Source organism: Colossoma macropomum, unplaced genomic scaffold (assembly GCF_904425465.1).
Source record: "Colossoma macropomum unplaced genomic scaffold, Colossoma_macropomum, whole genome shotgun sequence".
Classification (NCBI taxonomy): Eukaryota; Metazoa; Chordata; class Actinopteri; order Characiformes; family Serrasalmidae; genus Colossoma; species Colossoma macropomum.
In genome coordinates, this window is record NW_023494784.1 from 23,707,734 (window position 1) to 23,720,600 (window position 12,867).

Sequence of the window (12,867 nt, forward strand, 5' to 3'; positions counted from 1 at the left end):
CAAGGCTCTGAATTCCAGCTCGTAATAAAGCAGCCTGGTTCAGCTCAGGCCTGAATCAGAGCTCAGGCATGAACAGCTGAGACAGGACACTGCATCAGTGGACCAGGAGATCAACACAAAGCTATCTAAGCTGAGAGCCAGGAGCCTGTCAGGGGAGACTGAGAGATAAGGAGACGTCAGGGACAAAGAGAGAGAGAGAAAAAAAGTGCAAAGGAGTGGAAAAAAAAGGCTGAAGGGAAAAAAGAAGATTAAAAAAACAGGAGGGAATTCAGTAAAACAGCAAACAAGTTAGCTTTATTTCTTCACAGTCTCCTTTGAAAGAAAAAGAGAGTGAGAATATGAGAGAGCGTGAGAGAGAGAGCGAGAGAGAGAGAGAGAGAGCGAGAGAGAGAGAGCGAGAGAGAGAGAGAGAGAGAGAGAGAGAGAGAGAGAGAGAGAGAGAGAGAGAGAGAGAGCGAGCAGTAAGGCACCCAGTGGTTCATCAAAGGGAGTCCCAATGCAGAAGAGCTACGCTGCACCAGCAGAACAAAGCAGTCCAATCACAGAGAAACAACTCTCCACTCTCAAGAACACTTTGAAATCTTTATACACACACAATCATGCGCCAGAGGCAGAGTCTGCCTCGAGAAAAACATTTAGATGAGAAAGAGGCATATATAAAGATGGATATGGGAAAAAAAAATCTAAAATGCAGCATGATGGTGCAGATAACTCGAGCAAGAGATACAAATCAAAAAGATGAGATAAGGGCAAAAATACACTTAGGTGCAGAGTATTCTTCTCTCACACAGTCTACCCTTTCCTGTCGCTAATACAAATTCACAGTTCAGTATGAACAATATGGCAAAAACATCATATCACCATCATGTCCATAAGTTGGAACTAGGGATGCAAATTAGGGCAAACTGTTTTGATTCATAATCGACTGTCATTGGCTAAAATTACGGATGCGACTCATCAAAATATCAATTATGAAACAAAAACTTCCATATCTAAAAGCTGACTGGAGAGCTACATTTGAAGCCACTGTAAAATACCTTATATATGCACATTTATGGCCCTTCACATCAACAGTGTTCTTTGTATGGCCTGTATAATGTAATACTGATAGGCTCATTCGATGACTAATTTGTTGGAGTTTTGGAGGTAAACAGCCATATAAGGCTGGTATACAGCAAATCTAGTCCACTAGAGGATCTTCATAAACATTTAATCTGCCTTTTTTTTACACTTACTATCCTAAAAAGTAATCTCTTCTGACTGCAAGTGGTGGGGTGAGAGTGTGGAAAAGTTCATTGTGTAAAACTCATATCACGCTAATATCGCCTCATGTGAGAAAAAGGACGGAAACATCAGAGCATTACTCGCCAGAATTTTAAGAAGTGTTGTGCTGTAATTATCAGATTGTTCTTCAGTCTGATTGCAGGAAAAACACTGAAGCTGCCTGGAGTGTCTGGAGTGTAATTTACTTACAAATGCATGAGCTAAGTGCCATTTACTCCTCAATCTCACTTTGTAGATGATACTACATTATCAGAGACTTTTTGTTCATCACAGAACGCAGCAAGAAAACAAAAACTGGATGAACTGGCTGCTGTTGCTAATGACTTTAAAGATAGTCTAGCTTTGGCTCAGTGCACCTCAGTAGCTCTCAAAAGCCACTGCAGTTCATCATGTCCTTCTACATCATTTTTCACACCCATGTTTGATTTTCTCACACTGCCACTTTCTCTCTAAGACCATACACGAAAAGGTTATCTGTCTTGTGGATCACTTGTGGATGTTGGCTCTCAAAATGGTGCATCACTGTAGTTGTGCTATCATCTTCTCAAAAAGTGGTTTCTAAAACTACTATTTTTAGATGCATGCATCATTTTTCATTAGGTCTATTTACTGGAACCAACTGCATACAGTGTCCTCATACTTACAATTAAATACTGCCCCTCAAGCAGAATGCTATTCAAATAGGAACTGCAGTTTATTGGAAAAGAAATAATGTTAAACTCACAGCACTGGTGAATTATTTATTTGTCAGTTAACATCCATAGTTGGAACAGACAACGTAACAGTCATGCTACAGTTAAAAAAAAGCTATCAAAAATGCTTTCAAAAAGTGCATGGATTGGAACTTGTGTTTCAACACTTCACAAACTACAAATCACTACATCCAATTAAACAGGACCAATTATGCTCTCTTGAAGTCTCCACCATATGGAGATTCCATCTCCTGGTGATATGCTGAAATATTAGACAGCTATGCTACTTGGGAGCCCTGTGTAAATCTAATTTTTAATTACTGTAAGCTGAAGAGAACTATGTACACATTGGAGTAGATAGCGAGACTGGAGATTGTGTACTTACCTGAGCTGCCTCCCAGCCCCACTGCCTGTACTTGGGGTCGTGGGTAAATCTCCACATGTACCAGTAAGTCTCAATGACCTCCGGTCTCAGGATGTAATACTTCTCATTCTGCCTCACGGCAACTGCCTCCAGCCCGCTGTCAAACTTGAAGGCCTCTGGACCCAGCTTCAGAACTGTGGACAAGCACACACAAACAGGTTTGGTATTACTATTTTACTAAGCACTTCAACTGACTACCATAATACTGCAGTTGAATGATGATATACTTACATCTAAACCCAACCTAACCCTAACCTCATGAACAAAAAGGTATATTCAGGCTCTTTTCACTTTAAAAACGTCTATACATATACAAAGTATAACCAGTGCATTTCACCAGAATTTCTCCCCTTTTGGTTTAAACTGGGTGCTCCTAATCTTGGGTAAAGCTTGAGTAAGCCTTATCCTCACTAATCACAAAGCTGATGTGGCTTGTTCCACAAGCTTTAACAAAACTATGCATTCCCCACAGTCTCGATCTGCTCCCGTTTAAGTAACTCAGCGAGCAAAATCTAACCACCTAGCAAAAGCTAACCTAGACAGCGTAACTAAACTAGCAAGCTAATTCATCAGCTGTTAGTTCTTCCAACTTGCCACATCAGCATTCTGTGTGCGTGCATTCTCTGGATGCACATCCTGCAGTAACATGAATAAGAACCTTACCTTCCTTAAAGCATAGCCACATTAAAGCTTGGATAATGCTTTTAGTGAGCCATGGACACAGCAGGATAGTCTACAACATAACATGCATGTAGTGCCTGTTTCAGTCATTTATCTATGCTTACAGTATTGTGCTTAGTTCTGCTTGAGCGAAGTTACAGACAGGGTATCTTTAAGCATGTTTATCTGAACAGCCCTCAGATAGATATTATCAGTTAAGCAGTGCTTTATTATTCAGTTTTTGTTGGATGTTTAATATAATCCTCACATTTAACATCTTACACTTGAAATATTTTACACTTGTACCTTAAATTAAAATATCATAGTTCTTAGTCATAATACAAACAAGTTAAAGAAAATAAGTAGCTCAAATGAGAACTACCAGCAAACAGAGCTCTACAATTGAAAATATGTTTTATTATTTAAAAATAGCCAAGAGAAATGTTTGGCTGTTCAGGGAAAAACAGTAGGTTTTCGTGGAAGATAAGGCTTGAGGTTGCCCCTTCAGATGAGCTAACAAAGCGTACACAAACACTAATACATAACAGGGCAGTAGAACATGGTGATGTCTTTTACCCAGTGCTTTAGCTTTCCAGAGAAATGTCTGCTTGTTGTTTCTGGACTTACCTAATGTCATCTTAAATAGCACAGTTACAGCCACACTGTCTCTGTCCTAAACATTGTGCCCTTGGCAACACATTCGTTATGGTCCTTGTGTCATTGTAGCAAAGTATAACACAACTTCTGGATCGTGATTTTACTATTTGAATACTGGAACCATAAACAATTAACAATTACCCAACCAGTACCCATGCACATCTCTAATACTCAGGACAGACAGAAAATTCTCACTTTCTGTATTTTCTCCAGGGCGGCGCGGTGGCGCAGTGGGTAGCGCTGTTGCCTCACAGCAAGAATGGCCTGGGTTCGATTCCCGGCCGGGCGACCAGGGTCATTTCTGTGTGGAGTTTGCATGCTCTCCCCGTGTCTGCGTGGGTTTCCTCCGGGTACTCCGGTTTCCTCCCACAGTCCAAAAACATGCAGTCAGGCTGACTGGATGTGCTAAATTGCCCCTAGGTGTGAGTGTGTATGTCTGTCTGTCTGCCCTGTGATGGACTGGCGACCTGTCCAGGGTGTATCCTGCCTTCCGCCCAATGACAGCTGGGATAGGCTCCAGCACCCCACCGCGACCCAGAAGGAAAAGCGGTTTAGATGATGTATGTATGTATGTATTTTCTCCAGAGCACAAAAGAGGCTTAGAGAGTAACATTCAGGCAGTATAACAGAAGAGCAGAAAGCCGCGGGGGATCTGTAAACTGCACTGCGCAGCGCTAGCCTGACATCCCTACGGTGCAACCCAGATACAGGAGAGGGCTAAACCTGTTTAGCTGAGTCGAGCGTAGTGACAATACCTCTGTCAAGCTGCGTGATACAGAAAGTCAAGGCACTTTCTCAAAATAGCCTGTTGGGTTACCATGACAACACACCCTGCTACAATCTGGTATGATCCTACTGTCAGACAAATCTATAAATCCAACTGTCCATCAAAAATCTCAAATATATGAGGCAGAATAGCTGAAAGGCTGCATTTTCCGCCCCCTCTCGCTCACCCGTACGGTCGTAGCTCTCGTGGCAGGTGTGTGCGATCTCTGCTCCCAGCTGCAAGTAATGCCCAGCTTTATCACCCGGCGACCCATCAGCCCCCAGGGCGAACATGCCCCCAGCAAAACAGGTCAGGTGACCCATCTTGCGCTCCAAGTGCCCATTCTTCCATTCCCCTATGAAGGTGAGGCCTCCGTTGGACTTGCGGATGAGGTGACGCTCGATAGCCTTGCGGAGGAGGAGAAAAAGAAGGGTGAGAGAGGGATGGGAGATAATTCAACAGATAAGCAAGAATATTGCTTGTTTCTATAGCAACAGGGCTTACTTCGATGGCGTCATCATAGGTCTTGCGAGCCTCTGTGTCGGTTTTATCAGACATGAGCCAGGCCTTCAACAGGTATTCATAGAAACTGTCCCCCAGGCCGCCCACCGATGTGTGATCTGTACAGGCAGAGAGAGAGGCGAAAGCCTGGAGAGTGAGACAGCAGCAAGACTAATGGCAAAAAATACCATGATACTTCGAGACAGTTTCACAATATACACTTACAAGGTAAACACATCTCCTCTACCGAGTTGCTCAAAAGATGTCAGATGCTGGCAAACATCCCTATACAATTCTAATAACCCCAAAATAAATTACTGTTGTTTCGTCTGTTTACTGTCTTTGTTTAATATTTTTCCCTCTGTTTGGTAGATGTCGTTTGTGATGATGTTAAATGTTTATTAGTTATAGTTCCTGGCCTGAAGTATCATTTTAAATGACATTTAAATCCACAATATGCTCAGGAAAGCATATTGTGACATAATTTATCATAATAATGACAAATATTTCAAAGTGCCCTTTATAGAAAGTAAACTTAGTCTTCAACAACTGTGAAATTAAATTTATTGACAATCAATTCATTCACCATAAATTAAAAAAAAACAAACACTGTTCTGATTCAAGTTCAAAGATGGTCTGCTTTCCATGCCCTACTTGGAATTCGACTTACATAACACAGGCCTGCATGTGTACTACTGGGACAAACTTGTAACAACACTAAAAGACTCCATAAAAAGCTGCTGAAATTCAGTGCTGGTGGAACTAAAGCTGTGTTTACTCTCTCCTGGATGCTCATTCCTTTAATGACCCCAAGCCCAGCTGTAAAAGTTTATTCAGGCTTGACGCCCACCCTCATCACAACAACAATGCATCAGGCAAGCATGTGTAAGCTCCTGTGTTCATTCAGGGCGGACACAGACCACCAATCACCTAATCACTCACAAACGCCTCTGCTGAATGCATACAACACAGTAATGAAGTGTGTGTGCATGCTTGGCAGACCAAGAAGCATCAGTGATGGCAATGGGTCATAATGGCTTCACTAAAGAGGTTATAAAAGTAAACTAAGAGATAAACAATATGACCGCAATAACTGAAGCTTGAGACGGAAACTGTATAATAGAGAGCAGAAAGAAAAGGTCAGCACTGAATGTATTTTGAAGAGGGATAAAAAAATAATAGTTTACAAGCATCAGATGAAGGAAAAGAGAATGACCTTGAAGAACAGGTTTGATGACAGCGTATTGAGACTACTGATCATGTTCAAGATCTTGACACAGCCAAAAACGAAAGAATTGTGGTTGGAACAAGAAGAAAACATGCTTGGAACAGCTATGACATCCATGTTAACCCCTTATTAATATTAAGATTTATAATCCGGTAACTACTATACAATATTCAGTATATACAATATACAATATTTTATTTATTTCCAGTCAAAACGGTCATCAAGTTACTCACTTGTCAGTGTCAGAAAAAAAGCAGAAAACATATTTAACAGAACAATCACAGAAGCCTTGACAACTAAATACAAAACATTCAGTATTTAGTGTATCCAACTTTTGCTGTTATTACAGCTACCACTCTTTTCAGCAGACTAGCATTCACAACAAAAAAACAAACAAAAAAAACAACAACATAAAAACCTGTAGGGATTTGTTTTCTTCAAAGTTCAGTCTTAGAAATTGGTCATATTTTCAGCTTCTCACAATCCAAGTAAGCCTAATTAAAAATTTAGACATCAATGTATAAAACTTTACTCCAAAATCTCAGATGTCCAATTTTAGTCTTATGGTCTTGCTTTTGTCCATTTCTTTTTCTCAGTAACAGCTACACACCTTCTTTCAGAACTACTGCATTGAGTTGTCTTCTCACAGTGAAAGACTGGACAGAAACATTTGTGGATATTTTCAGATCTGAAGCTCTAAAGAGCTGGGCTGGATTGTCTCCTGTCTCTCAAAAACGAAAGCTTTAAATAACGTTTATCTGATGGTGACAGTTTTAGTTTAGTTTTGGTTTTGTGGTCTAAAAGGTCTGGCATGGTTTAAGGAGATCCATTTTCCCTAAATCTTTATCTATATGTTTTTTTCATTTATTTTCCTGTGACTTTCTGCTTCCCTAAGCAAGAGCAGCAACAGATTATCTTATTTATAATCTCCTTAGAAATATCTCCTTTAGCACATGAAAGAAATTTGTAAGCCAGCTAAGGTGTTGCTGGGTAGTTGCTTGAATATAAGTGTTTTTTTGAAGAGGAACGTCAGTGACGCGTTTGAGAACCTTACTCGCACATTACTGTATGCAGATTTGCAAGTCATTAATTGTTCCTTCATGTCCATAACCAAGTGTCATTCAAAAATGAACAACTGCATTGTTGACAGCAACCCTGATAAGAATGTGCCAGAGCTCGGCACACTCAAAGCACAAAGACAAGACCAACCAGAGAGCAAACATGCTACAAGAAACTGAGAACAAGCAGAGTAGCACCAGAGTGCTGAGTCTGCATGTGCTACAACAATGCTCATAGTCATAGAGGGCTGATGGAGAGGCCATTAGCACAGCTCTAGTGCCTAGCTGCTGATGCCACTGCAGCGCTCCAAAGGCATGAAGAGTGTGCATGTTTATATGAGTGAACAGGGACGTGATGTGACACTGTGGAACATGCAGTCAGGGCTGTTATGGAAGCGTCTTTCGGGAACAGGATGGGAGAAAAGCAGATGGCTGGGAGATGGCGATGTCTCTCTGGGGAGAGATAAGTGCACGCAGATGAAGGTGTTACGGTGCACTTTATGGCCTTGTCACCCGTTAAGCTCACCCATCTTCAGACAAACTAGGTCTGTGAGAGCTGGACCTTATGTCCTTCTCGCACTCCTGCTCATATAAAACATGTACCCACATGCACACATGCAGCTAAATGATCATTTTCCAGTTATTAGCCTCAGTGCAATTCCGTAAGTGAACAGGCAGGGTGTGCGAGCACGAGGACACAGAATGAGAAATAGTTCCAAAAGCCACTCAGAAGCACTTGACAATGTACTGTATGCAAATGGATTTGTGGAACTGGCCTGCCTGTGGCAAAACGAGAGAAGATGATGAATTATTCAGAGAGAAAGGGAGGGGGAGAGAGAGAGATGTGGAGTAAAAAAAAAGAAAAAGAAAAGAAGGGGAAAAAAATAAAAAGTGATGACAAATGAAAAATAGGCAAGAGTACATTTGAAAAAAGTTAATTTGTCAAAAAATTAGGGGTGTCAAAGTTCACAAATTAATAACACATTAACATAAATTATCCACTCATCTTTTTAAGTCTTACTTGTTCTGACCCTTCAAGCTACCTGTAAACCAACAAGCAGCAAACTAATAAAGCAAGAGTAATGTGAAAAGCTGCAGATCCCCTCGAGAGCCTTCTCTGTAACAAGAATCCCAACACTGTATGAAGATGAGTGAGAGCAAGAGGCTACAGTCAAGGAGGACTTGAAACCCCTTAATTGTATACAACATGCAGCAGCATGCAAAAGTCTGAGACTGCACTAAAAATCTGGGATTTTATAAATTTAAACCAGGAATTTTTTTTAGAACTGTGAAAACTAAAGAAAAGTCAGGGAAAATTAAGAAATATTCAGGTCACTAATCACATTTAGGCAAATCTGTGAGATTAAAGCCTTTGTACAAAAAAGTCAGATTCTATTTAGTCGTTTTCTTCAACTGAAGCTCATGTTCAGAGGACTTCAGGTGGATCTGATCTGCTCATCAGAAGCTTTTGAACAAACTACAAAAAACACGCCAGCTCCAGGGCATGCTGTCAGTAAAGTACACGAAAAAAATGAAGTTCTGAGATTCATGAGATTCATGTATGTATGTATTTCAAAGATTCTACTTTTCACTAACAGTTATGCTGAAAATACAAATTATAATGAAAAAAGTGAATTAAATTAGAAAAGAATGCAAATAAGAAGCCTTATTAGTAGAGGTCTCAGACTAGAGGATTCCACTGTATATGACAGAGTGACAGGCTTTGGCAAAAAAGAAGGAATAATTTGTGAATAAATGATTTGTGAAAGCTGTATGGCAAAGAAAGAGCAAGAAGAGAGAAACAAAAAGAGAGAGAGATAGAGCGAACATGTTTGAAAGAGAAAATGCTAGAATACGTAGAATACGATGGATGTGAAACAGGGAGAAAATCAGGGACTGGAGAGCTGGAGATACTCAAGAGCAAGAGAAGCAGCAGTAGTAATGATTAAGAGGTAGAATAAATAACACGAGGGGCTGCTCACTCAGACATGAAATGAAAGAAGGACAGGAACTGAAATTACAGTCTGGAACTTTATCCAGAGCACCCCTCAAAAACCTGCAGTGACAAACCTCCAGAATGGTCTGCAAAACTCTTTATTAAATCCTTTATTACCCATGCAGCAGCTTTCATTTATAAAACCAGAAATATAAGTGTAAATGAAGAGTTTCATTCCAAAATACTGTAGATGTACTTGTAACAATTTTGTGTAGAACAAGATTTTAAAAAGAATAAGAGCTGACATATGATAGAAGAATCAAACGATCATTTTTATTTATCTAATAAAGATAGCATTAATGGTAACATAGCACTGATATGTTGTGTATGTGTAAAGCCCACTCCCAACAATGTTTATTATTAAAAAAAGAAAATTTGTAAAAGTGCATTTTGAAACAAAACCCTTCAAATACTACTCTCTTTACGGAAGACTAAAAAAGTAGTATGTACTGATAGACACGCTAACGCAGATAATCAGTGTTACAGGACAGGAGTGCAGGGGGAGAAAGTGACCCTCTACTTCAATGGCCTGTCATTCACAGTGAACGCCCATTCAGACAGCTCTGCTTCTGTCGTAATTACAGCCTAGAATCTGGAAACACACAAGATGTCTGTGGAGTGAATATGTAAGTGATTATATAAATGACATATGCTGCATGTTTTGCGAAGGAGTTGCATGCATTTATTCAGGGATAACAGAATATGTTTGTGAGTATGTTAACTAGTGAGTTACGTATGTATGCATAATTTGTTTAGACAGGCTTAGTGCGTGTGTCTCAGCACAGTGGGTTTTACGTTCAAGTTTAGCCTTTAGAGACGGAGACAGTAATTAAAACTTCATCTCGCTCTGTAATTAAGACTTTGTTAAAATGCACTGGAGTGTTTTCACTACACATAATTACGGATATTTATTAAAGGAAAAAAAAAAAAAAATCATTCACATCCTCCCTCTAGTTGACGTACCGCATTAACACAAGCATGGAGATAAATTGTCACATGTATCATTTCCTCACTGTGCCAGCGGAGTAAAAGATGGCTGAGTTAAAGACAGGAACAGCACGTACAGTGTAAGCGTGAAGCTTCAGCAGAGACGCTATGGGTCACTGCCTTTCAGACAGGAACAGGGCTACCATCCCCTCACTGCCACAGAATGCGCAGAAACCTATAATCACATATCTGACTCCTTGCCATTAGAATTCAGACTCAGGTTCATTGTGTAATGACTGAAGAATGGCAAAAGACTCTTTTTTGCCATTTGTGTTTTTCCAGAGGAACTGTCCTTTAAAGAAGCAGGAGAGCTCAGTGAGTGAAGGTACTCACGTTGGCCCCAGCGGCCTGTGCGAGGATTCAAGTAGTTTGGGTAGAGCCCATTGGGTCTGTCCATCTTAGCCAGTAGCTTGCGGATGTGCATCACCTGATACGAAGCGTAAACTGGCATTATTACAGAAGCACATACAAATGCAAACACAAACATAGTAAGGTTAACTGTAATACTAATAATAATGAAAATAACAGCGCTACATGACTTTGGGCAATAGGCCAGTTTTCATAAGGTTACATGACACATACATAACCTCATCATGACAACTGACAAACTTTTATAAAAGACTTAATCCAATAGTTGTTGCCTGTAATAAAAGTCTGCTTTTATGAACTTTAATGTCACGTTAACACAACACCTTTAATAGGTGACATCGATTTTTTTCTCATTTGGGCTTGTCATGACACTTTTTAGGTGAAATGATGTAGTATGTAATAACATGACTTCATAGCTTAGTTATGCTATGTCATATTATCAAAACTGTCACTGTGACACACAATGAGCAACAAAGTCTAAGGCTGTGTCTGAAGCCTAATAAACGCTCATACAGTATTCTGAGGCAGGCAGGCAGCCAGTCATGTCCAAATCTAAAGTTTGTATAAAACGCTGCCTGCTGAGGCTCCTCTGTTCGGCTGTTTTTTGAAGGCATCCTTCGCTGCCTTGCATATCCAATAATCCTGTGTGTCTATGCCGGTTCAAAAAAATAGCAGAAAACATCAGAACTGGCACAGTGGACAACGCTGCCTTCTCAGACAATGACTTGTGAGACACTGCAGGCAGCAAAGCATCGAGACAGCTGCCCTTAGTTTCGGACACAGTAACTTCACTTCCGAAAGTGTCAAACTAATATCAGAAAATAAAATTACTGGAGTGTTTGAGCAATATGACAATACCTATGATTATTGTGATAAATTACATCACAATTTGCTTTTCTAAGTATACTGTAGATATCATCAGTACTTAAACACTTCTCAACTGTGTGTCTGATTACAAGCAGAGCCTAATTAATCCTGTTTAATTGCTTTTAGTGCAGCACAGTGTGTGAAATGCTAAAAATATTAATTATTATGCTCATAGTTTTAAACATGGCTCTATTTTGTCTTTTCCAATTTATAAGACGACATACATTATGACATATCATGTATCATGAAAACTATTGTGATGCTACATTTTTGCCAATCACTCACTTCTATCACGAATGTCTACATAGGTTTATGTTAGGGCTTACGTATGCCTTAGAATGTAATATGCCTGGGATTTTAAGGGATTAATAAAAGTAAAAACGTATAAGCATTACAACAGAAATAAAGGGACATCATGATAATATAAAGGGAATGATCAATTAAATAAATACAGAATTACACAAATAAAAGTATTAAAAATAAGGTGAATAAATATGACACAGCACATGGACAAACCTTTTGATAGTAGGCAGGGTTCCCAGTGAGATAAGTCAGATGCACAAACTCCATGTGTAGGGTTCCAAATTCAGCCAGGATGCTGCTACCAGCTGACGCCCAGCCCCAGTTATGGCCTACGCCACTGAGAGACACAGGAGATCACATTACTAAATATAAAGACTGAGGTATTGCTCTCTGCTGTTTACTACAGCAGGATGAAACTTAAGCAAGCCACTGTGGAAATGGTGGGAAAAGAGAAATGCACTCTGTCATTCAGTACTGCTCTTTTAACCGAGCTTTGCTGTACTCTGACCCATCACTATCTGTCAACTGCTCTCCTGGAAGAAAGCTCTGTGCCTTTTACTCATTCACATTCATGCTACGTTCACGTCTTCCTATTGAGGGACAGTACATTTGTGTGCGATGCGTGTTTGTGTGTGTTTGTAATGACTGGGTGGGCTCCCTCGGGTGAATGAGGATTAATGGAACACAAACCTTCTCTTTTCCTCAGGATTAGATACACCTTGAAAAAAAATCACAGTAGTCTCTTCTGTTCCCAATCCATTTTCTCTAAACACCCAATTAATTCACAAAAGCTGTGTCGGGCTCTGTTTGATTCAGCCTCCTTTCTGCCCTAAAACCCTAATGTACATTTGCAATGCGCTCAATGGATTAATTGTGCAATTTTCATCTCGCGCCATTGAAATGAAATTATGTGGACAGTCGCATTAAGCAGGGAAAGAGCAGAGAAGGCCCCGGAAGACCTATTCACATGGGGGCTAACAGGCTTACATTATGCATCACTTAAGAAAAAGAAAGCAAGCATGGTGGAATTACAGAGCAAGCTGGAGCAGTGGAGTGGTGGGCATCGAGAGGAAGG

The 12,867-nt window shown here is 40.1% G+C and overlaps 1 protein-coding gene across 1 annotated transcript in view; it reads right to left on the bottom strand.

The window, feature by feature from the left end:
* Window positions 1-12,867, bottom strand: part of man1a2 (mannosidase, alpha, class 1A, member 2) — a 107,974-nt gene that overhangs the window by 4,912 nt on the left and 90,195 nt on the right. The window contains exons 8-12 of the mRNA XM_036561166.1: window positions 12,006-12,129; window positions 10,587-10,680; window positions 4,988-5,103; window positions 4,671-4,890; window positions 2,362-2,534 (exon numbers count right to left, since the gene is read on the bottom strand). Of these exons, the coding sequence (XP_036417059.1) occupies window positions 2,362-2,534; window positions 4,671-4,890; window positions 4,988-5,103; window positions 10,587-10,680; window positions 12,006-12,129 (727 nt within the window). The remainder of the gene's footprint in view (window positions 1-2,361; window positions 2,535-4,670; window positions 4,891-4,987; window positions 5,104-10,586; window positions 10,681-12,005; window positions 12,130-12,867) is intronic.